This window comes from Fistularia commersonii, chromosome 21 (genome assembly GCF_037954325.1).
Source record: "Fistularia commersonii isolate RoL2024-O1a breed Wild chromosome 21, RoL_Fcom_v1.0, whole genome shotgun sequence".
NCBI lineage: Eukaryota > Metazoa > Chordata > Actinopteri > Syngnathiformes > Fistulariidae > Fistularia > Fistularia commersonii.
The window spans coordinates 13077493-13101200 of record NC_141304.1 but is presented as its reverse complement, the minus strand read 5'-3'; the positions used below and the strand labels follow the sequence as shown (position 1 = coordinate 13101200).

The 23708-nt window shown below is 40.1% G+C and overlaps 3 protein-coding genes across 4 annotated transcripts in view; 1 reads left to right on the top strand and 2 right to left on the bottom strand.

Moving 5' to 3' along the window:
- Positions 1-78: 78 nt before the first annotated feature.
- LOC147222355 (interferon-induced GTP-binding protein Mx-like) lies at positions 79-6565 on the bottom strand. The gene is made up of 12 exons (XM_086168828.1): positions 6268-6565; positions 4672-4812; positions 4437-4591; positions 4142-4280; positions 3861-4059; positions 3697-3775; positions 3492-3614; positions 2476-2617; positions 2248-2406; positions 2069-2145; positions 1748-1966; positions 79-1070 (listed from the first exon to the last, which is right to left on the bottom strand). The coding sequence occupies exons 1-12, from the start codon at positions 6452-6454 to the stop codon at positions 846-848; spliced, it is 1845 nt and encodes a 614-aa protein (XP_086024954.1). The 5' UTR covers positions 6455-6565; the 3' UTR covers positions 79-845.
- Positions 6566-8089: 1524 nt separating this feature from the next.
- Positions 8090-11067, bottom strand: thoc7 (THO complex 7). The gene is made up of 8 exons (XM_086168830.1): positions 10989-11067; positions 10588-10708; positions 10358-10485; positions 9843-9929; positions 9421-9478; positions 9252-9318; positions 9087-9156; positions 8090-8238 (listed from the first exon to the last, which is right to left on the bottom strand). Exons 1-8 carry the CDS (start codon positions 11005-11007, stop codon positions 8177-8179), a joined length of 612 nt encoding a protein of 203 aa, XP_086024956.1. The 5' UTR covers positions 11008-11067; the 3' UTR covers positions 8090-8176.
- Positions 11068-12556: 1489 nt separating this feature from the next.
- The window catches only part of atxn7 (ataxin 7), a 32500-nt gene continuing 21348 nt past the window's right edge, over positions 12557-23708 (top strand). Inside the window, exons 1-4 of one of the 2 annotated variants that reach the window (XM_086168825.1) lie at positions 12557-13286; positions 16167-16265; positions 19462-19695; positions 19931-19999. In XM_086168825.1, the coding sequence (XP_086024951.1) occupies positions 19470-19695; positions 19931-19999 (295 nt within the window). In that variant the 5' untranslated portion in view covers positions 12557-13286; positions 16167-16265; positions 19462-19469. The remainder of the gene's footprint in view (positions 13287-16166; positions 16266-19461; positions 19696-19930; positions 20000-23708) is intronic. The other variant, XM_086168826.1, reaches the window with a different exon arrangement.

The following is a 23708-nucleotide window of genomic DNA, read 5'->3' as shown; positions in this document are numbered from 1 at the left end:
TCTTCTCTGGTTTATGTCCCAAAAACATTAACCGCTGTTTGTTGTTTCAGTTTACAAAGCTTAATGCATTAGCACAAATGTTACCTCTTTTTATTTGGACCACAGCAAGAGGAAAACATTTTTTTACAATGTTGTCACCGATGCCTCGACGTTTTCCTCGAGAATACATGCATTACCAGCATGTGTGTTGACATTGCTAAAGCTCAGTGGAAAAAAAAAGCAAATATAACCGTAGAAGGAATTGTCTGATGCAGGTCAACGTCGAGCAAATACATTTGGTTGCGTTTCTCTTTGCTTTAAATCCAAAAACCAGAGTGAGTTTGAAAAAAACAAACAAAAACCATGTACTTTTTTGGACAATATGATTTGTGCAACCATGTGTTTCTTGACCTCCTAAGCATGTGGTCCACGTAAGTGTCGTAAAGCAGACCGAATATACATGTACGTATAATAAGCTCCTACCCATGATGATGTGAACAGGTCCATCGACTTGAACTTACCATTTGTTCATCATTGTGTATGATTTTTAAAAGGCTCATAAACAAATAAAGGTGCACATATTTCTCCATAAATGGAATACGAATCTCCCTTGTGGCATTTCATGACTCTGAATCAGTTGATTTCGATGCAAATCTAATGCGGGTCCCCTAAACCTGGCTCCCAAGCATAAACACAGAGCAAGACAATTTGAATTTGCGTATAGTGATATGGAGATAAAGAAAAACGACTATAAAAAGTGATGAGAGATAAGATAAGAACAGTAGTGTCCAGATTGACCTATAATGAATCAAACCAATGAGGCTGATTGACCTTTAAGTACTAGAGAAAATACAATTCTAGTAGACTTAGAATTCCAGCAAGTATGCACGGGCCTTCATGAGGCGGTTGAAGCGATTCTTCAAAGCATCTCTTTTTCTGCCGGTGTCGGAGTCCTCCTTCAACAAGAACTCCATGTTCTCCTTGTCTTGAAGCACCTTCACCATCTCCCTCTGCAGCTCCAGAGCAGACTCCTGCAGCATCTGATAGCGAATCACCAGTGGGATCTGGTCCGCCAGACGCTGGGCGGCAATCTGAGGGGTAAAGCAGGACGGGCTCCATTGAGTCCAACCTTTATGCAATTTTTGATCGTCTTGGTGTGTATAGATCTATATCTGTCCGGTCGTTTAAGATACGACAAGCGACTGGAGAGAATACAACATGCGTACGTTCCGCTCTTTCATAGCTGTTTACTTCTGAAAAATGTGAATATTTTATCTGGAGTTGAATACCCAAATATCAAAATCCATGGGATGTTCTAGTCATTTTAAATTTGCACATATTTACTGTCGGGCTCATAACAATTGGCTGATCACATCAATATCTACGGATTACCAGAGATTTGAGTATAAATGAAATCTACATAACACCTGATTGAGATGTTACCATTTGTTTTAGCAGCCAGTTTATCACAACTCTCCTATTCGGTCATTAGACTTTGACCACCTCCGCCTTGCTTCTAGCGCACACTGTGACCAAAAGGCGAAGAAAACATCATGTACTGGAGTGTATTTCGCCTGTACACACACTCTGTTGTTGTTTCTAGCTTAAGTTTTAGATGCGGTGCAACCGTGATGCGTCAGTGGCGAATTCCACTAATAAGCAACACAGCCAGACAGAAAGGGACTCTTAACTCAACTGCAGCTTCTAGGAATTATTATCAGTAGATAGACACAGCCTGGATGCATATGTACTCGAGATTTGGACTTACTTTGTAGTAGCACTTTGTATGAAATATCAGCTCTTCCATAGTGGCGTGATAGTCCAAGTGTTGAAAACTATTAAGACTTTGTTCCTCGCTCACTCTCTCAGAATAACTGGTGTTGTATGTTCTGTCCTGGGTATAAACAATCAACTCCATCTTGATTTGAGTTCTCAGCATGTTCTCCGCAGTCAGTTCCTTTTCCTTTTTAATAGCTTCGATCTTAACCTGGAAGATAAAGGATTTCTCAAACTGGTGCGTGGACCAAAATGGAAGGATCTCAAATGGGGGAAAAAAAAAAAAAAACAAAGAGGTAAATGAAGATGCTACCTTGGCTGTTTTCAGCAGGTTTGGAAATCCGATGAAGCTAATCTGTGCAAGCTGAATGAACATTTTCTTCACAGTGTCTGCAGAAATAGAGAAACAAGACCTCTCGATTTCCAACAAGGTGCGAAAATCAACTGCGGTGTTGAGCATTCAAGTGCCGCGATAGTATCGGCTTTTAGTACCTCCGATATTCTTCAGAATCTTGATCGCTGGTTCTTCCAGTTGAAGTATCTGCTCCTTGATGAGGGTCTCAAAGGTTCTGTAGTTGACAAAACCTGGAAGTTCTCTTCCACGGTACTTCTTTTCATACTCCACTACCTGTTCCACAATGTTCTTCTTAACTGGAAAACACAGTCATGTTGTTCAGAATCTTGCCGGCTGTGGTGGACCGAACCAAGTGACACACTCACATTTCTGTCCTGTCTTTTCCAGGTAGACGTTCCACTTCAGAAACTCTTCTCTAAGGCTGGAAAAGACGTTTAAGGTTTCACCACACTTGAGCTCATCTCCTGTAGTCAGGCTGATGACATCCTGATAAAACGCAGTTACTCTCTGAAAAAAACAGGGACACTCTAATTTATTTGCATTTTGTTGTCGTTTAAGAGATACCCTATTTTCCGCACTATACACCTAAAAGCCTTTAATTTTCTCAAAAACTGACAGTCACGCAGTAGAACACGGGAATAGAGCAGCAGCGACAGAATTCAACATTAATGAATCAATGGTACGGAAGTGGATGAAGCGACAAGATGACCTGTGCGGAGTAAAGAAGACTAAACCGAGTTTCCGAGGAAACAAAGCGAGATGGGCACAGTTGGAGGAAAAACTCGACAAGTGGGTTGTCAAACAGAGAGCGGCAAGTAGAAACGTCTCAACAGTCGCTATTTGAATGAAGGCAACAGCGCTAGCTAGCGACATGAACATCAATGAATTTAGAGGCGGTCCTTCTTGGGGCTTTCGTTTTATGAAAGCCTTTGAGCTATCACAAATGGAGTTGGAAAAACATTGTTTTCAACGAAGGCGGCGCAAATACCGGTACTCACAGTACCTTATTGTGAATGCGCGAACTTGTTTTGGAAGTGAATGGAGTTGTCAGAATGTTGGTTTGTATTCTATTGATGAAATGTGACTGACTGACTTGCTGTACCTGACTGTTTTGTTGACATTCCCTTTACACAGCTTTATCTAGTGGATTCATAACACAACTCCAGCCACTACCGTAGTTTCATTTCTATGCGTCTTATAACGCGGTGCGCCCTTTATATGAAAACAGTTTTAAAACAGGCCATTCATTGAAGGTGAGCCTTATAATCCAATGCGCCTTATAGTGCGGAAAATACGGTACTTTAAGACAGACGCCTTGGGATAAGGGGTTGGCATGTGTTTGGAAGGCCAGGAAAACGTTTGCTAGAGTGCAGGAACTCACATCAATGAGAAAGGACATTCTGTCAGACGGATCAGACGGAGGTCCAGTTCCATATCGGTCCAGGTCCGCTTGAGTCGTTGCGAGTTTCTCCTCTATTTGTTCTTCCAATCGAGGCAGAGATCTCTGGGAGCCGCACAAGTCAGAAATTCTTGTCATGACTTTCGCCACTTATCGGCGCTACGCTCGGATGGCGAGAGGAAGTTACCTCGATGTGATGCACCAGCTCGAGGGTGAGTTTCTCAGCAAGTTTTGCCACCGTGGCGTGACCTTCATGGTAAAGAACACTGAAGAGCACATTAACGGTTGTGTCGTACAACAGCAACACAAAGCTGACGTATGAATGTGATGACAAAGATAGAAAGCACTTACTCGAAGTGTTCATGATCTCTAAAGAAGGCTTTCTCTCTCTCAATTGCTTCCGCAAGAGGCACCTTGTCCGCGATCTCCTGCTGACCCCTGCACTTGACAATCATGTAGCCCTTCTTCAAGTGAATTACTTCATTATGGACAATGTCGACCACGGTCTCCTCTGTGCCTTTGTCCACCAAGTCAGGTTTGGTCAGAATACCTGAGAGACAAAAGACAACAGTTTTCAAAAGACCAATAACGTAACGGGGTAAACGTTTCAATTTTCATTCGGCTCCAGTTACCCAAAGTCCGTTCCCCTTCAGGATCCACCTGTTGGGCCATCTTCAATGCCTCTGTGGTTGCAATGTCCATGGTGCAGGGGACAACCACCAGGCTAATGGTTTCTTGTTTTTGGATGAACTTCTTGATCAGAATTTTGATCTAAACACATTCATTGATGCCACACACGGTTGCAGAAATCACACAATCCAAGAATTATTTCATGAGTTTGATATTTCAATCAGACACCCGTGAATTTGAAAGGTTTTGGGGCATCAAGGAGCAGAGACCAAACACACCAGCTGGTGCATAGCATACCTGATCTCCGATGTTCTCCGACTGCCCTTTAACAGCCACCCTGGTAATTCCGGGCAGGTCGATGAGCGTCAGGTCTGGCACATCCGGGGAGGCGATCTCCAGACTGATGAGCTCACTACTGATACCCACCCCGACCCCGGCGATGTAATCTTGAGCTGGACATGTCACATGATGAATGAATGCAATGGTAGTGCTGAAGTGACCAAGAATTCCTCAGGACTTTACATCGTCATACCTTTGCGGATCTTTTCCTCCACAAGTGCTTGGTTTTCAATCACCTCGCCCACAACGGAATTGTAGCTAATTGTCCCACGCCATTCTTCTCCTTCTCTCAGTTTTTTCATCTTCAGCTCCAGGGGACATCTTGTCACGATGCCTTAATTGTGAGAGTGCGGACGACAGAGGAAGAGAAAAAAAGCACCATGAGAAGCCAAGCGGAATGCCGGAAGCCAGACTGAGACGGTTAGTGAATATATTGGTAAACGGATGCTGGAATTGGAGGTCAAGAAGACCAAAGAGAAGATTTATTGAGCTCTTCCAGCCAACGGCTCATTCCATCCCCTGTACAGAACTGAACGCTTCAGACACTCCTTTGTGCCCACGGATCAATAAAGTTTGTCTTATATTATATTGTAGAGTTTTGGTCAGAGAAAACACCTGGTTGGCGGTAAAACGTCCGTTTAAGAAGCAATAGCTGTTTTTGGCCGCAGCCGTGCCACATAAGACTCAATACAACTAAGTGTCCCACCTCAATTCCAGGTAAAAAAAAAAAAAAAAAACAGAATTCCTTGCACCCCAAAGCACCTCCACAAAATTCCCAGCAACCCCAAAATCACACAGAAAACAAGCATCAACATAAACCCCAACATTTGTGACTCGCTTTGATATTATCTTATCTTATCACATCTTATCACATCTGTCAGGGTCTCACACCAGGGTTCAATTTGTCATCTGCGCCAGCTGCAGCAGCGGCCGCTAATCAAGATCCCTATAAAGGGCAGCGGCACGCTCTGCCTGGCGCCGGGGGATTGTGGATCCCCAACAACCCTGACCACTGTGGATTCCTACGGCCCCTGTCACGACCGGACCTAGCCGTGGTTCCTGGACTTCCCCTTTGCCATGTTTACCCCCACGACGCCTGTCAGGACCGGGACCCCCTGGTGGACCACCGGACCCCGAGTGTAGACCGGGACCCCCTGGTGGACCACCGGACCCCGACCCTGTGAGAGCCCCCTCTGGACCTTCGGACCCTGACCCCGTAAGACCCCCTGGTGGACCACCGGACCCTGAGTGTAGACCGGGACCCCCTGGTGGACCACCGGACCCTGACCCTGTCCGAGATCCTGCCCTGCCACCCTGCCTGGGGCCCGTCCTGGTGAGACCCCGCCTTGTGCGACTCTCTCGGGGCCAGGGAATTGCCAGCGACACCCTACCTGCCTGCTTACCTGAGACACCCTGTCTACCTAAATAAAGCGCTTCAACCCTGATTTCAGCCTTGAAGGTGTGGTTCCCTGCCCTAGTCCGCCCGCTCCGTAACAACATATATTATCCGATCACCTCTTATCTGATATTATATTATCACATCTTGTATTATATTTTATTGTCTTACATTACTTAATAATATCACATCTTGTTCTATTATGTTATCTTATCACAGATTATCTTGTCGTATTACTTTATTAATATCACATCTTGTCATGTTACATTATATTAAATATATTGTCTTCTATTACATTTTTTTTTTATCTTGTGCTGGAAAAAAAAGTCCCAGTCCCAATGTAATATTGTATCTGCGCTGTTATGACAACCAAGAATGGATCGATATACGAACCACTTCCTCTCGGCAGAGCGACCCCAGACAGCGCCTCCAGCACGGAGCTCTTCCCCGAGCTCTGGTCTCCGATCACGGCGATGGCCGGCAGCGCCAGGTCCTTCTCCACTCCCAGCGAGCGGAGGGAGTCGATGAGGTCGATGCAAGGCCGCACTTTCTCCTCATACTGCTGGTTCAGAGTGCTCATCTCGATGGCTGGTAAATATGCAGCTGTTTGGATCCGAGGATGGAAGACAAGGAAGATATTCGCTCTCAGGCGGTGAAGCGCTTCTGAAGGGTTGAGGAAGAAAACCACTGCGGTTTCGTTTCATGCTCCACTCTGTTACACGGGAATAAGTTTCGATTTCGTTTCACGTTAAATGTTTCTCATTCTTCCTGCTCAAAATAAAAATAAAGGGAATACTAAAATAACACATCCTAGATCTGAATGAATGAAACATCCCTATTAAATACTTTGTTCTTCACATATTTGAATGTGCTGGCAACAAAATCAGACAAAGTGATCAATGGAAATCAAATGTACGAACTCATGGAAGTCTGGATTTGGAGTCACACTCCAAAGTAAAGTGGAAAAACACACGACGGGCTGTTCCACCTTTTGATTTAATGTCCTTAAAAAAAGTCAAAATGACTCAGTGCTGCTCCCTTTGCGAACTGTTTGATTTGGAATTAGATTGAGTTGTTTAAGTGTTCACTTTATTTTTCGAGCAGTATATTTGATTGACTAATCCAGTTTTAACACATGTATTCCCCTTCTCAAGAGATGCATCCCTCAAACTGAACATGTCTCTTTGTAAGTATTCTTTTAACGCTGTAACTTTTTACACATTTCATTTTGTTTGCCTTTTGTGACAAAATGAAAACTACATTTTGTACATTTTGGCGCCCCCCTTTGACTCATAAAAGAATCAGAAAAAATAACTTTATTTGTCCCCTGAGCATGTGTCAATAAATAAATATTGTCAATAAATATGTGGGTGAATATATATATGTATATATATATATAGCTGTTGTCACAGTTATTTATTATTATTTAGATTATTATTTATTGTACCTATAATTTATTATACCTTCATTTTATATATATATATATATGTATATATATATATTTATATATATAATAAAGGTACAATAAATAATGATATAAATAATAATAATAATAAATAACTGTGACAACATGTCACTGAAGTAAGCTGCGCTCTGCATTTATATAATAAATATACCATACTGGCAAAACATGATACTTTTGAAATTGCAAAATTTGCACACTAAAGATATATGTATGTATATAAATACAGGGATTCCAGTAGCTCCAGTCAGTAGGGTCTTCATTTTGCTCCGTCTTGTTCCGAACGGGCATCCGTAGCTCCTGGAGTTTCATTGCACTTCTCAAAGTTCCAAGTCCTCCGTCCTCAACCTGTGCACGCAGTGAGCTGAGTAGCTTTGTACTCAGAAGACCCTTTTCTGGCAAATCCCAGGGCTTTTTGTGCCGGTGTGCCAGTTTGCATCCTTGGTAGATGTCTGGACATAGACCATTTGGCTTCAGGCACCTTTACAGATAGCGAAGTGGAATTTCACATCTTATAGATGACTGTTTGATATCAGGTCTTTTCTGTGGCGTCCAGTTTGTCCGTGGCTGACTTTAGGGAGCCATGCTGCTGCAGTTGTATAGTAATACTGGAATGCATGCAGCATTGTACAGGTTTAGCTTTTTTGCTCTAATATCATCAGGGATTATGAGTTGCCTAACACATCAGACAACTACCTTGAACATGACCTCTGAACATCTTAGTCTGTTTATTAAAGCAACTGAAAGATACAGTCAGTATAAATGGCAAACTTTATTCAAAAATACATAAAAAAGCCCATGTCACATGGACGTGCTTTAACTTTATTCTGTGCAGGATGTTCATTCACCATTCTCCGCAGGACTCTCCTGATGGTTGTCGTCATTCTCCAACTTCTCATCATCTGCAACAGAGTCACATGATCAGCCTGAGGTAACCCAAATTTTCTATTCTGTTTCAGAGGTCAACAGACTTTAGCCCTGTCCAAGTGAAGAAATCTTACTTTGTGTATAAAATAAGTCCTTTCTTAATGACTGTTGGATGAATGACACCAGTGTACCAATGAATTTTAACTTTACTACCATTAAACAGCTTATTTAAAACTGAAACAAGGACACTACAGTGTTAAATCATATTATCTGCCCCAAATGGTGGCATAGACAGTTTTACTAGCTCTAACCAAAACACACCGATATTTAAGAAACACATTTAAGACTATAGGGCTCGGCAGGATGAGTAGCCAAACAAATATGGAGACTTTTTTAATATATACCTACTCTGTGCACATTATTAATTCCATTCAGATTCTGTTATTTTTCAAGGTAGAAATAGATCTCAGGTTTTGCACTTAATTATATTTCTAAAATGGCAGTAACTGATGAACATGATTGGCTCTTAATTACAGCTGTGTAGGAATTCAAAATTTAACTTTTAAGCCTTTTCATGAAAGCTATCTCAATATGTCCTTTTATATCATTGGAGAGATCTTTACATATTATTGAACGGATGGGTTTTATCATTTTTGTGTATTCATGAGATAGGTCTAAATGTATCCGGAGAGAATAACCACATGTAAGAATGAACACATTGTAAAACCCTGAATTGTCAGGAAGCCCTTTAATACACATTTATGATTTTCTAGATTTCTATTAAAGTACCATACAGAAAATATGAGATCAGGTTTTGAATATTTCTGCTTAAGATAATAAAGTAATGCAAATATCACACCCAGGAACATAGTTATTTACTCACTCTCAAGTGTTTGCTGTAATTCCTGAATGGTACTGAGTAACACATGAAACTGCTTCTTCCTCAACTCCAACTGAGGGGGATAACATGGAAATTAAAGAGCTATTTTTCATGACTTCATGTCTTAAAACAAAAGGAATGGACTGGAGAACCCTGCCGCAATTTTACCTTTGCATCCACATTCTCTTTAATGTGAGATAGCTGCTGAAGTTCTTTGTCAAGTGACTCCAATTGCCTGTAAGTACATGATGCAACTTCAATCACCATGGGCAGAAATGGAATGGGAATTGAAGTAGAAAGATGGCGGGATGGAGATAAGTGTGACAGGATAACTTACTTTAGCGTTTCGTGGCGATCGGGATGTTGCTGAATCACCTTTGCCAGGGCATCATACTCTTGGGAAGAAGATATAAATGACAGAATTCAGAGTACAGTAGTAATTTGTTTTCTGGAATAAAAACCTTTATTAACTAAATTATAAAAACTGATTACAGATAATACTACTCAATATACTCCTAATATATATCAAACATTAACAATAGAAAAAAAGTGAGGACTTGGAAATGTTTATGTTATAATGTTCTCTTTCATGTTCTACAAAAATTAAACACCAAATCTCCTTGTTTCCAACCTGGTGCTGTCCAGAGGTCACCAGGTCAGTAACAATTATCAACTGCTCAGTCAAACAATATTGAGAAAACTGCTAGGCTTTAAATCAAAAATTAATAGTTACACTCTTTCCCATGAACGTATTCTTACCTTGTCGGTTTTTCCGTATTCTCTTTGCCCTCTGAATCTCTTTTTTGCAGTCCGAGATCTTTTCATGTGCAGAAGTAATATTTTGCTCTGTGGTGTGGAAAAGGTGGTGATTAGGTTATTTTGGTTCAACTGAAACATATTGAATAATAAAATGGCTTTTTTAAAAATTCGCTCAACTTAAAACCATGGCCAATCACTTTTCTATTATAAATGCATAGAACCAAAAGAGCATGCAAAGGATATATCAGCCAGTCATGGTTATAACTGATTCATTCTGTATTTGGATTAATCGCAAGGTTTTATTAATTTTTTTTTTATTATTTTCCGCAGTTAATGCAACTGTTACAATGAGCTCAACTTCGACAAAACAGAATGTTGCTAAATTATTATTATTATTTGCATCCATCAATCCCTTTATGTCTGTCGATACTGTTTATTACATAAGTTTAAATTGATGTGGATATCCTGCGTGTGTGTGTCTGTATACCGCACGATTTTTTTTCTGTTTCTTTTACCTATGTTGGAGTAGATTTTCTCATAATTTTCCATTTCCCGAAGATTCATGTCATAAACCATCAAGGTCTTCCCCATAGAGAATTCACACTGGGCCAAGATACCCAACATCCTCTGATACTGTGTGAATCTGCATAAAACAAAATAACACTTACAAATAAGAGCACATTCCTATTTTTTGACTTTCGAGGGAAATGTCAGCAACAGAGCGCAGGGGTCTCGTCTTACTAACCCTTCCTCCGGGGTCCCAGGCGAATTGCACCATTTGGTGAAAGTCTTTAGCAGCAAATTGATTCGGCGGTCATCACCCGCTCCATCCCCATCGATCAGAAGACGTTTCCGGATAACTTCGTCTAAAATAGAATCAACATTATCGGTGAAGCAGCCTTTTAGATACAGTAAATGAAGTGAAGGAGGAGGCTCTGCGCTTGTTAGCTAGCTGTTTAATGTTAGCGGGCTAGCTAGCTAACAAGGCTAGTCTTGATGCTCACAGCTATAGCTATAGTTCTAGCAGAACTATGGCTATAGCAATATAAAGTTGTATAAAATGTTCTTTTCAGAAAACCCAGCACGCAATTCTCCCCATGATGTTTAATGATTGGAAATTCAAGCGACAAAGCAGTTGTTACTTGCCATCTGTTACAGCTCCCATGTTTATACTATGGATGTCTTCGCTCAATAAATTTTAATGACCAGACCAAGTCGCTCTCAATGTAGACGTTTGTGATTGGCTATGAGTGACCACGTGATAATCTTTTTTTATAAAAACTTTATTTAAAAAAACAACTTGACATGCGATAACGCAACAACAGAGACCAGAAAACACAATATTAAGTGATTTATATATTCCCTCAGGTACAAAAAGCCTCAAATTTTCTTTGTTTCATGTCAAAATATATTCGTGTAACCGCAAGCGTGGAACACTCACGCTCAAAAGGAAATATACGTTTTGACAATAGAATTGTCATTCCATATACTAAAGCGTTGACGGTGAAGTCAGGTATTTATGGTATTCTATGTTGGGTTTGATTTGAATGCGGTCCTATTCCTATATTCAAACCTACAAGTCCGCATCATCGATTATTTTATCCATTCATCTCTCCAGTACAAAACATACAGGAATGGATGTAGTGAAGAAAATAAGTGAAGATGTTTTCTTCATATCATTGGCAAAAAACAACAAGCTTTGAGGATAACAGCATGTCCCTGTACAGCTTGCTAATCACATGCACCAAATAAATTGACCATCTATTTATGTTCGTCTCCCCATTCATTCTTTGGTGAATGTGACCTTTGAGATTTTCTACAATGCTCCGGATGCCACTTTCTATTTGTATATATATATTAACGGTGTTTAGATTGTTTGTAGAAGTTAATTCTTGCCTTTATGAGTGTAGCACATGCACACATGTGCTCATTTTTCTTTTTCTTCTGCAGATAATTAAACCAACGAGAATCTAGAACTGAGGATGTGAAGGTGTAAATTAAAGGTTAAATTAAGAGATTTTGATTTCCTTCAAAAAAAAAAGAGAGTCTGTGATTCTGGTACTCATGCTGTGTTTTCATCATTTTAAGGGGGATAAAATAAGAGGATTCAAGAATGAGTCTATCAGAGGAACAGAACATGATAGTTGTTTTGGAGAGAAGGTCAGAGAAGCCAGACTGAGATGGTTCGGTCATGTACAAAGGAGGAATAGAGAATATATTGGTAGACGGATGCTGGAATTGGAGCTGCCAGGCAAGAGGTCTCGAGGAAGACCAAAGAGAAAATGTATGTACGTAGTGAAAGAGGATATGAAGGTAGTTGGTGTTAGAGAGGAGGATACAGAGAATAGGGTTGGATGGAGAAAGTTGATTCGCTGTGGCGACCCCTGAAGGGAACATCCAAATGAAGAAGAAGAATTCCCTCTGTAATCATATAAACACTGGAAGAGACGGGTCCAAGCAGGTTGGAATGGATGGAGAAAATGTCAGGGGTACTATGCGATATAAGACTATCGTCCAGAATAAAAGGAAAGGTGTACAAGACAGTGGTGAGACCAGCGATGCTGTATGGACTAGAAACTGTTACAATGATGATAAGACAGAGGCAGAACTAGAGGTTGCAGAGATGAAGATGTTGAGGTTCTCTTTGGGAGTGACCAGGATGGATAGGATCACGAATGAGTCTATCAGAGGAACTGCACTTGTTAGTTGTTTTGGAGAGAAGGTCAGAGAAGCCAAACTGAGATGGTTGGGTCATGTGCAAAGGAGGAATAGAGAATATATTGGTAGACGGATGCTGGAATTGGAGCTGGCAGGCAAGAGGTCTCGAGGAAGTTTAAAGAGGAAATTTATGCACGTAGTGAGAGAGGATATGAAGGTAGTTGGTGTGAGAGGAGGATACAGAGAAGAGGGTTAGATGGAGAAAGTTGATTCGCTGTGGCGACCCCTGAAGGGAAAAGCCAAAAGAAGAAGAAGAAGAAGAAGAATCATATAAACACTGGAAATATTCAAATGAATAAAAGTAGAGTGTAGAGGGAGGGGGGGTATTTTTTCCTCTTGTTTTAATTTTGCCACAGAAGTGAATTGTGATCGTCGATGTTTTTTTTTTTAATTTATTTTGTTTTCTTTTTATGTTTATCATATTTTATTTTACCTTGTTGTAACACTAATCGTCCAGCAGATGTCAGTGCGTCTACGCCACATAGAAAACACGGGGGGAAGCGTTTCCTGTGCTCGTGGAACAAATGTGCGCGCCTTGGCGCAGTGACGTCTCCTTCCCAGAATGCAGCCTGGTAAACAGATATGGAAGCACCAGGTGAAGACCTCCACAGAGGCTGAGTACTTCACTCGCTCTTCCCCACCGTGTCCTGTCCCATTCACTCACCGCATCCGGCTGATTCACATCTGCCCGGTGTTTCGTTTACATCTACAGCATCCGGAGGCTTGGTAAGAGGGAACTTGTTGTCGTCCCGTGTCGAGTGCTAATGACTTCTGCTGTGCTGTCAGGCTCCTGCCAGCTTCCTCGTTAACGCTAGTCATGGCTGGCTACAGGCTTTCGGCTAGCAGGGCGATGTAGCCGCCGCTGCTCTCTGGTAACGTTTGTAGCAGACACAGGGGCGCACTCAGTGGACTCTACTTTTACGACACTTCTATTTTCACGTGTAATACACGTATACAGACCGTAATAACAATTAACGAATGTTTTGCCATTTACTCTCCTCTTTAACATTGAGTGTTAATGCTCGATAGTGTGTTAGAGGTGGAAGCAATGCTAGCCCAATACAACTATTGGGTCCTCTCTGCTAGCTAATGTTAGTTAGCAAGTGAGCTCTCTTGTCAAGTTGTTTTTGTTTATCTGGTGTTCAAAGATGAGGAAATGGCTTCTTGTCCTCCAAAGTTTAATGTACAAAACGTATAAATAAAGCCAAACCACAAGAGTTGAGAAAAAGTAACTTTGTTAGTTTTGCAGTTTAAGGTTACTGTGTTATATGTACATCCAGTAGTGTTAGATGCAGCTATGATAATAATTAAAAATAAATTCCACTGGTGTTGACTTTCAGTTGGATTGAGTCTAGGTGGTCTGTGTTGTTTTGATTATGTGAAATTCGGTCATCAAACCACTTCCTTGGAAATGATTGAAACCAACTCACACATATCACCATTCCACTTAAAATGTAACAAGACTTTTTTAATATGAGAACTTGAGAGACAAGATAACGTGAACAAAAGTATCACAAGATATAGTTTACGTCAACTTATTGGATGCGATGAAACACTTAAAAGTCCAGTTGTGAGGGGTAAAGCAAGATCTGTTTGTGAGGGTTAGTGTGACAAGCCATTGAAGCATTTTGAGAAGCTGATTATGGTCTAAATTAACAGGAAACTGGACTTTATGATTAGTTGGGAACTATTTGATAATAATATCCCGCAAGGGACGTAGTCATAGCAAAGCACCAAGAGAACATGAAGTTTTAAAATTAAACTTTGCAAAAATGTTTTAATAAAAAGATCTTCACCAAATTTTTCAAAGCACACTTACAAGTAGCGAGAGAGTGAATATTGTAACAAATAGCAGTGTTGCAGTTGCCTTGATTGGTTACGCGCCCTCAGAGCCTCATGGGAGTGTTTTCTCAGCTATGAAATATTCATGTTACTGTTCTTTTGATTCAGTTTTATTAGCTGTTGTATTTGACAGTGAGGCATGAGACAGACTAAGTCATGTTAAATCAACTTGTTAAGTGTTCAGCACTCCTTGTGATTGGTGTGCAGTTTAATGACATGCAGTTTGTTTTCTTCAGTACAATACTACCTGTAGTTGCTCGGTGTACAAGATGCAGGGCTGATAAAAAATACAAGCTCTCTGACTCTGCTAAAGATACCGTGCACTCGCTTGCTACAATATTTGCATTATGCCTCAAAGGCTGTATTTGCAGTTAATAATGTGGTGCAGTTACCATAATATCTGAGATATATTAGTTGATCTGGCATCCTAATATTTGTTTTTTTTTGATATAGGAGAGCAAAGCCATTTGCCAGGTAGCATATAACATAACTTACTGCTGAAACATAGCTGTGTAGTTTTTTCAAACCTCCTCCTGTAACAGAGAACAAGTGATTACTGTATACAATATGCTCCGTTGGAATGAAATTACATTTTTTTTTCTAACTTGGCTCAGATGTCTATCTGGTGAATCCTTAACCTTATTACATTGTAATGTGTATATTGTGCTAATTAATGAAAGTTCAGTTCTTTGTCTAGTTGTTTTCGAAAGAAAGGTTTTTTTGTTACAACTTAAAATGGGAAAAACAACTTCTTATTCAGTTTTGATACTATTCAGCTCTTAATATATGTTTTTTTTGTGTCAAAGGTGATTGATCCATCAACATCCATTACCGAAATGTTTAATTCATTTCATTTTTCATTTCATTCTCAGTCATCTTCATCATCAATGGCTGGGTGATTATTGATTATAGAAAGGGCATTTTAAAGCCCCATTGCTTATCCCACTATTAGATTTTCTACATGTCTATTTTTGCTACAATTATACCCAAGCCTGGAGTTTCAGTGGTCAGAATTTCTTGTCTGACTATAGATGGCTAATGGTACAATATTTGTGGTTCATGTAATGTGACTTGAGGTTTGTAAGGCTTCTGCACATATTTTCCATTTTACCTTAAGATGTTCTTTAATGTGAGTGCAATACAGGCCTGAGCAGTAAACTGCAAATGATATAGAAATAGATTGCAATTATCATGGCAAATTGTGTTGCATGACAGAAACTTAAGAAATTGAGCTGTGGATGAGCTAAATTTAGCCTCGAGTGGATTTAATCTGGCTCAGTATAAGCTTTTGATGAGCAACTTTTGAACTAACAGGGAACAGAATACATCAGAAAGACATTTAAAGTCATAAGACAGATGTTCCCGATATGTGACCGGCTCTGATTCTAAAAGATGTTTGGCATCAGTTAAAAAAAAAAGGAGTGAGAAGTGGGGTATCTTGTCAGTCTTAAAGGGGATAACTGGCGCTGGGCAAAGGAGTTTCAGGTGGTGAGGGATACATACTGTATAGTGGTGAATAACTATCACAAACCATGAGAGGAGAAAGAGCATTCCAAATACAGTCCTCATTCTTTTGCTGACTTTGTCAAGACACTAAACAAAGAATTTGATATTGACTTGTCTCTCCTGTGTGTGTGTATGTGTGTGTGTGTGTGTGTGTGTGTGTGTGTGTCTGTGTGTCTGTGTGTCTGTGTGTCTGTGTGTGTGTGTGTGTGTGTGTGTGTGTGTGTGTGTGTGTGTGTGTGTGTGTGTCTGTGTCTCCAGACTTCCTCTCCTTTGTGTGTGGCAGCCAGTGATCACCTAAACTGATGAGGATCGGCTGATTGAGTTAAAAATAAATTCCTTTTTTTCTTATTCGCAAAGGTAAGATCTTCTAGCCTCTCATTTATATGTATTAGGGTTAAAATTGTTTTCCAAGCACATCAGTATAACCCATTACTGTTTAGCAGCCAATCATTACAGCTTCTCAAATAAAACGCGGGGTTATACTGCATTCAATGCATCATGGTGTTGTTAAATTTGGGAGTGAATTTATTGTAAATATTCTTCAACAAACACTTTATCTTTACAGCTTACAATGGTTAGGCTTTTTGGTGTCCATGCTTTTGCAATTGGGATTAATTGTGTTTCAACAAATCTAAGGGAAACGTCCCAATAGTAGTTCATAACAAAGTAATAGTAATAACAGTAATTGATTTTTCTACAGGACACACACATACATTCACACACAATGCTATAACCATTACTGGTAACATCACTGCTTTTACATGTGTCCAGAAATAAGCTGTGAGAGGGAAAAATAAAACTTAAACTATGTTTGTAAAGTTTAAGAGTTTAGAATGTTCTTATAAGAAAAACTTTCTGGGCCAAATTTTAGAGGAAAAAAGTCTCTCTTACTTGTTGAGAATGGAAATATTGATGTTATCTAAAAAGCCTCCTTAGGATTTTCTAGCAGTGGATTTTCCATGAAAGAAGGGGTTGAGGTGGTTAAATGGGTTGCACAACATCAGGATTTAAAATTTAATATGAATCCATCCTGAATATTATTTATTTGTATTTATTTAATTAGTTTTGTCATAGTAATTGACAGAGCTTTATATTCTTTCCTGATTCGCTGTCACATTCAGTTTTACTGATGGTATGCTAGGTTCTAGCCAGCTCACTGGGAGCAAGTAGGGTTTAGTATTTGGGATCAAGCTGTCAACCTTCCGATTACCGGCTTGTCATAATGCTTCGTGCACAGTGTCAGGTAAAAGAGCCAGACCACACATCTGACATGTATGTAGTTACTCTGTGCTTGTTTGAATGTATGTCAAACTTAATGTTAAAGTTTTCAAAAGAAAAAAGGTGTCCCAAACGAAAAAAAAACTGTCTTTTAGATAATGAAATGGATCTCACATTTTTCTTGTTTTCTATTTGTTCATTTTTCAGCTCAGTATAGGTTTTCCATGTATCTGTCAGACAACACATCACTAATCAGACAGGTTCCGTGGACATAAATGTCTCCACACCAGTTTATAAATTTAGATTTATTGGGTACAGTCAGTGACCACGGTGATACAGAACGGTGACTGTAGTTTGAAGATGATTAACCTCAGCACGTCTCGTGGTATGATCTTGTTCTACTCAATTACAAGTCAGTCGTTTGTTTGGTTTGTTTATACCTGTACAGAATTGTAGGATATGAAGGATCACCTTGTCAGTCATTAAATATCAGACAAACGAAGTGATAAAACAATAGCTTTTCTTCCTGAAACACTGGCAACAACTCACGCTTTCAACTTTTTAATATCAATATTTAATGTTGATCTAGCAGGGAAAAAAAAACATAACTTTGGAAAGTGAGTGCCACTGAGGAAGACATTTATCTTTTCTACAGTTTGTGGGTAGTTTTTGATAATTGTGTTAAACTCTGTTTCAGACAACAGGAAAGAATAATGTTAAACATTGACGGTGATTTGTCATTAAACCGACGGAGGGATTACTTCAACGTCTAACATGATTTGGAAGTGGAAGAAAAACATCTTCACTGAATGAGGCCTTATATCACTCTTTTTCAGCTCACATAAAAGTAAGATTCACAAGTTAGGACAGCGTTTAACCTTCATTTTAAGAATCAAATTCCTGATTTTCTCTAATGAAAGCTTTTTGTTAGGTAAACATGTTCATGTGACTCTGGTCCAACCATGCACTTGAAATGTAAAGTCTTGATCGGTGAATTTGATTGTGGACATAAACGTCCTGTCCGTTTTAGACAGGAATCTCACCAATTCACATGATTTCTACTTGAACAAAGTCTCAGTAATGATCATGTGTGTGAAGTCATGGTGGTTAGTACACACTTGATCAAAGGTCTGGACATGCTTAACTGAATGATTAGTCTCCATCATATTGGATACGTGGTCATTGCTGCAAATCCTCAAATATTTATTTGATGCATGGTTATACTGATGCTGAGTATTGACAGTAGTTATTTCATTATGTGGTCTATTTTGTCATTTCCCTGTTTTTTTCTATTTCTGCACTGGCGGTGCAGATTTTTATTCATACCAAATACAGAGGCCTTTCTTAATCCACATTTGTCCCGGAGTTTGCCTTTAAAATTTTACATTCTGGTGATCGTATAAGACAGATGTGAATGGTGACTGGTTTGTTTCCTGCTAAAAGGACCCTCAAAGAACCTGAATCCTCATGGCTGTCTGAGGCATTCATGTGGTCTTGACTTGGTTGTGGGAACGAGAACATTTTTCCCGCTCATCATGGGGAGCTACTCACAATTCAACATATCGAATTTGTTACGTGTTTGCAGTTTGTGTGAGTAAATTGGTGGGGATGCGGGACGAAGGTGCCTCCATCAGTCGGGCTCAAAGGGTTTGCCGAATGGTTTGTTTGAGGAGGATGTGAATCACGGGGCAGACCTTTGCAGACCTGAGCCTGGACGGACACCACTGGGAAACCAGCACGCCACACGGCAATTGTCAAAACCTCTAACAAGGGAACATTCTTTAAAGAACAACAACACTTTTTTTTTTTTCCCTTGGTGGTCCAGAGTTGTACTTAAATGCTTCATATTGATTTATCCTTTCACTGTTGTTGATTTTTTTTTTTTTTTTGGGGGGGGGGGGTAAATTCAGTGCATACACAGAGTGACATGTTGACAAATTGAAAGCATGTTTGAAAGAGGGAAAAAAAAAGTGATTTCAATGGTACCCAGCATCACAGTATGTCACAGGGCCCCTAACGTTATAATAACTTGACCCAGAAAAGGAGCCCAGACTGGCACAGCATTCAGGGCGTTTGTGCGTGTGCGCACACACACACACACACACAGAGGAATATATCTCTCTCTATATAGAAGTATCTGAAAGCTAAATAAGCAAGAGCGCCTCAATTGCACTTGGATTGATTTTTTTTTTTTTTTTTTTTTTTTTTTTTGTTGCCCCAGTGTAGGGGCGTGTGCGCCGAAAGGGACCGGGCTCTGCCGGTGTCAATCACCGGCGGGGTCCTCCTCCCCACGGCGCCTTCCACGCTGACTCCCGACTCTGTCGTTACATTGTAGCGGAAAGAATGTCGGAAAGGGCCGAGGATGACGTCAGGGGAGAGCAGCGCCGAGCGGCCAGGCAGCAGCTGAAGCAGCAGCAGCAGCAGCAGCAGCAGCAGCAGATCCAGCGGGGAGAAGGCTCCACAGCAATGGCGACTGTTGCGGAGCGGAGATCCCTGCCTAGTCCAGAAATAATGCTGGGACAGCCTTGGAGCAGCTGGGTCGACGCCGCCAAACTCCACGGCTGCGACGGTGAGTGCCCCGGCGTCCCGGATGTGTGCGTGGAAGTCGGGTAGAGAGCGACAGTTGCCAGCCTTGTATTATTATTATCCCCCCCTCCCCTTCCTCCTCCTCCCCTCTCCCTCTGCCCGGCCGATTGCATGCAGTTGTTGGCGGAATATGAAGAAACGCTACCGGTCGCGGAAGCCGAAAGCAGGCGAGCAAGTGCAACTATTTATTTGTCTGTGTCGGATCGCCTAATTTCCAGGTGCTGAATCAGAGGAAAGTTTCAAAGACTTCGGGAAAAATCGAGAGGCCATGCGTTTATGCAGAGAAGGTGAGTGTTTTCTCCTGTCCAGGGCCAAATTTGTTGTGTGTTTTGAGCTTCTGTTTCTGTTTGTTTTTCACTCGTTGATCAAAACAACTGTCCTTACAGTCCGTCTCGAAATGACTGTTGAGTTAAACGTACATCCTGTTGTTGGTGTGGTGACTGACATTTATATCTGCCCCCAAAATAACTTATCTAACAACGACTTTGACTTGTAATAGCGAGTTGTTGTAGTTCACAATAACAATCCCAACATTTCCTCATAGAGTGTTTGTTGTGCTTCTTAAATAGCGGCTACTTCCACCTCTTCTGGCAGACTTCACTGGCAAGTCTTGACTGAAAATGCGAAATTGTACAACATAATAATTATTAGGAAGCCATTATTTAATCTTGTTAAAATCACAATTTTGAGTTTTTTTTCTTGTTGTTGCTGTCGGTTCTGCGTTTAGAGATTGAAAAAGCATAGTTCGGAAAATAACACTTGAAATTGTGTGTATTTTCTTGGGAGGGTCGGGAGGTAAACCGAATAAAAAACATAGATTGAGGATTACTCCTGAAACTATTAACGTACAACGTGTGCATAGTTTTGACATACCATATTAAATCCATCCCCGTCAGCCAGATATGAGGCTTGGTGACACCAGAGTATGAAATAGCAACCACCTTCCTGTGACAATGTAATGATGCTGTGATTACGCATCTGTTTGTGATGTAAGTTTAAAGGTTCATGCATTATTCAACATGTTTCCTGCCAAGACAAGCTTAACTGATGGGGTTTCATCAGTCAGTGAAAATTAATGGTCTGCCACTGTTTTATTTTGATGTATGCCATTATTTTGTACATAAATGGTTCATGATTATTTAAAAATCAATGGTTGCATGCAGTTTTCCCAGGCTTTCCAACCTATAAGATTGATATCAGAATTAGCTGTTTGACAGAGTGAACAGAGTTCAAGTGTGGAGAACTAAATTGTCTGTTCATCTAACGTAACAGTACCAAATTGAATTCAGTCTGGTTTGTTTTAATGTCAGGATTTGACACCCACTTAATGTAGTCTGTTGGTCTCGGGAGTTATTCACAGCAAACTTTACCACGTGCTGCCCTCAAATGTTGTATTTCAATATATTTCATGCATTTTAAACTACATATCCGCTTTAACATTAAATCACTTTTGCTATGAGGACTTTTAATCTCCTTTTCAAGGAGACATTTGGAGCACATTTACAGTTTGACCTTCTAAGTTATTCCATGGGCATTTTGCTGCTATAAGGACGTGCTTATTGAGATACATGCTATTGTTTGTTTGTGGCTTTTCCAGACCTCCAACGATAATTAAAAAAAAAAAAATAGAAATAAATTCGTTGTTATTTATTTCTTTTCATGTGCAATGATTGTTAGGAGTAAAATCTCAAGGTGAACAATGTCATCACAGTGGTGTCAGTTTAATTCACACAAATTTTAAAAGGGTTGTGTCATAAGTTTTGATGCAAGAGTTCTTCTCAAAAACATTTGTTCATAATTCTGTTTAGCCTGCTTTGGAGCGTGCATGTGATGATAATGTTTAATCTGTTTGAATATTTTGTCACTGGCCTTGTCAATTCAGTTGTTTCCTCACAGCTGCACATAAAATGACATTGTAGGCACACAAACAATGCTTGCAAGAAGGAGTCAAGGTAGAAACGGAAGTAGGTGATTGTCCATTTAGACAGGTGACATGCCTTATGGTCGCACCATGATCGGTCTTTTGACTTAATTCAGTTTGTCATTGCGCCAGTGTATAGTGAAGGTTTTGCAAACTTGCCTTTTTATTTTTTTGCCCCCTTTTTTTGTTCTCTCCCTCCCCCAGATTGAGAGCGATTTAAAAAGATTTGTTCTATCTCGGTGAGGAACCACCGTCAGGAAAGGTGAAAGAGTACAAGGTGACGCAGAGGAGCAGTTTTATGATTTAAGTAACAGTTATATGATGAGAGAAGAAAAAGCCAACTTTAAAAAAAATCGCAGAAATTGTCACTTTTACTCATTTATCAGTGGGGAAGATTATAAATATAATATGGTTATTGCTGGGGTTATTAAAAAGTATGCAGTTTCCCTTGTTGTGAGTCAAATGAAGAGATCCTTTTTAGGCTTGATTCGATTCCCTATGGGCGAAGTTAATGCTGTGTGATTTGTTTCTGATCTATCAAACTACCTAAATTGCCCTGAGACAGCTAACGCAATATGCTGTTAGTATTTTTCTAAACAATTATGTAATGAGGCTATGTTGAACCCTAAACTAATTTTAAAAGAATTATTATATGGAACCAACCACCAAATATCTCCAAATTATGGTGACAATACGTGCATATTGTGATTTCATGTAGTGAATTTGTAAAAATGCAAATTATTAGCAAATCCTTGCTCCCAAAAGGATGGAAGAAGCAGGGCTCATTATTAAGACACCTGTTTTTTGAAGAAATGAATATTATACGAGACAATATTGCAGGTTTTTCCATTTTTTGATTAACCGTGTGCTCCGATTTTGTCCCACACCGAAGGTGTCATTGGTATGTGTCCACATTTTGTTTTCCGCTTGGCTGTAAGGGAAAGGGTTAATTACAGGCCGCTTGTCAGGGTACTTATCTAATATTGCACTTTCATTGGTCAACAATGTGGCCTGTGTGCACACCATAAGTCTGTTGCACAATTTCAATAGAGAGAGGCACCCGGTGACAAGAAAATATATCTCTCTATTCGTTACTCTTAGTGGTGTTGCAGTTTTGCATGGAATATTTGAAATTGTATGATAAACTTTTACACAGTTGAAACACTTAAAGTGGGGACTCATCAATTTTTAAAAAAATTCGAAATGCTATTCAAATAAAAACAGAATAGTTTGTTCTTCTCACAGGACCTGGTAGATAGTTTGGTGCTATTGACAGAAGGTGGCAGCAGTCCACCTAGAACTTGGCCTGCCATCTTTTAAGAACAAAAGAAAGAAGGCGTCATTCCTGATGTAGTGTCTCAATCATTGTAGCATAAAAGCACTAGAATTGCAGACTTAATTTCTAGAGCATTAGAAGACGTAAGATAATCTAGTTTAGGTTCCAGAGCTGCATTTGATGGATGACCTGGATTAATGCAGCCCCCTGTCCCTCAGTATTTTCTACTCATTCCGAAACAAAACATCGATAAAGAAAATATTAGCTTAGAATACACAGCCTCATAGAGTGGGGTGGATGCGCTCCTCTGATTGGATGGCAGGTGTAAGTTAAAACCATTTAACACGCAGGTAGATCTGCTCAAGTATTATGACTATAGATCGAGCTGCTATTCTGCTTGTAACAATAGTGAATGATGTTGTGAACAGGACAGTGAAAGAGTAATTGAGTAACTGAACTTGCTACCTCGCGCATTATACTGGGTGGGGCTTGCGGTCTAGATACCGTCTAGGGTAACCATTGGTGAAGTCACCAGGGTGCGTGGCAAAGCAGAAATTGTGGAGTTGTCTCAGTTGTACCTAGGTGTTTCATTTATAGGCCCAAATCTCAGTGTCGAAAACAAAATGCAAAATGAAGCAACCGTGCGTCTAAAGCATTTTAGAAACTCGGTGGACATAGACACACGTTTTCCAGCATTCTTGAATCTTAGCAAATAACCAAGGTCTAAATTTGATATTTAACTCTGCTTTATTAGGTTGTTTTTTTTTTTTTTTTGCTTCCAGATAGTGCCTTAAATCCA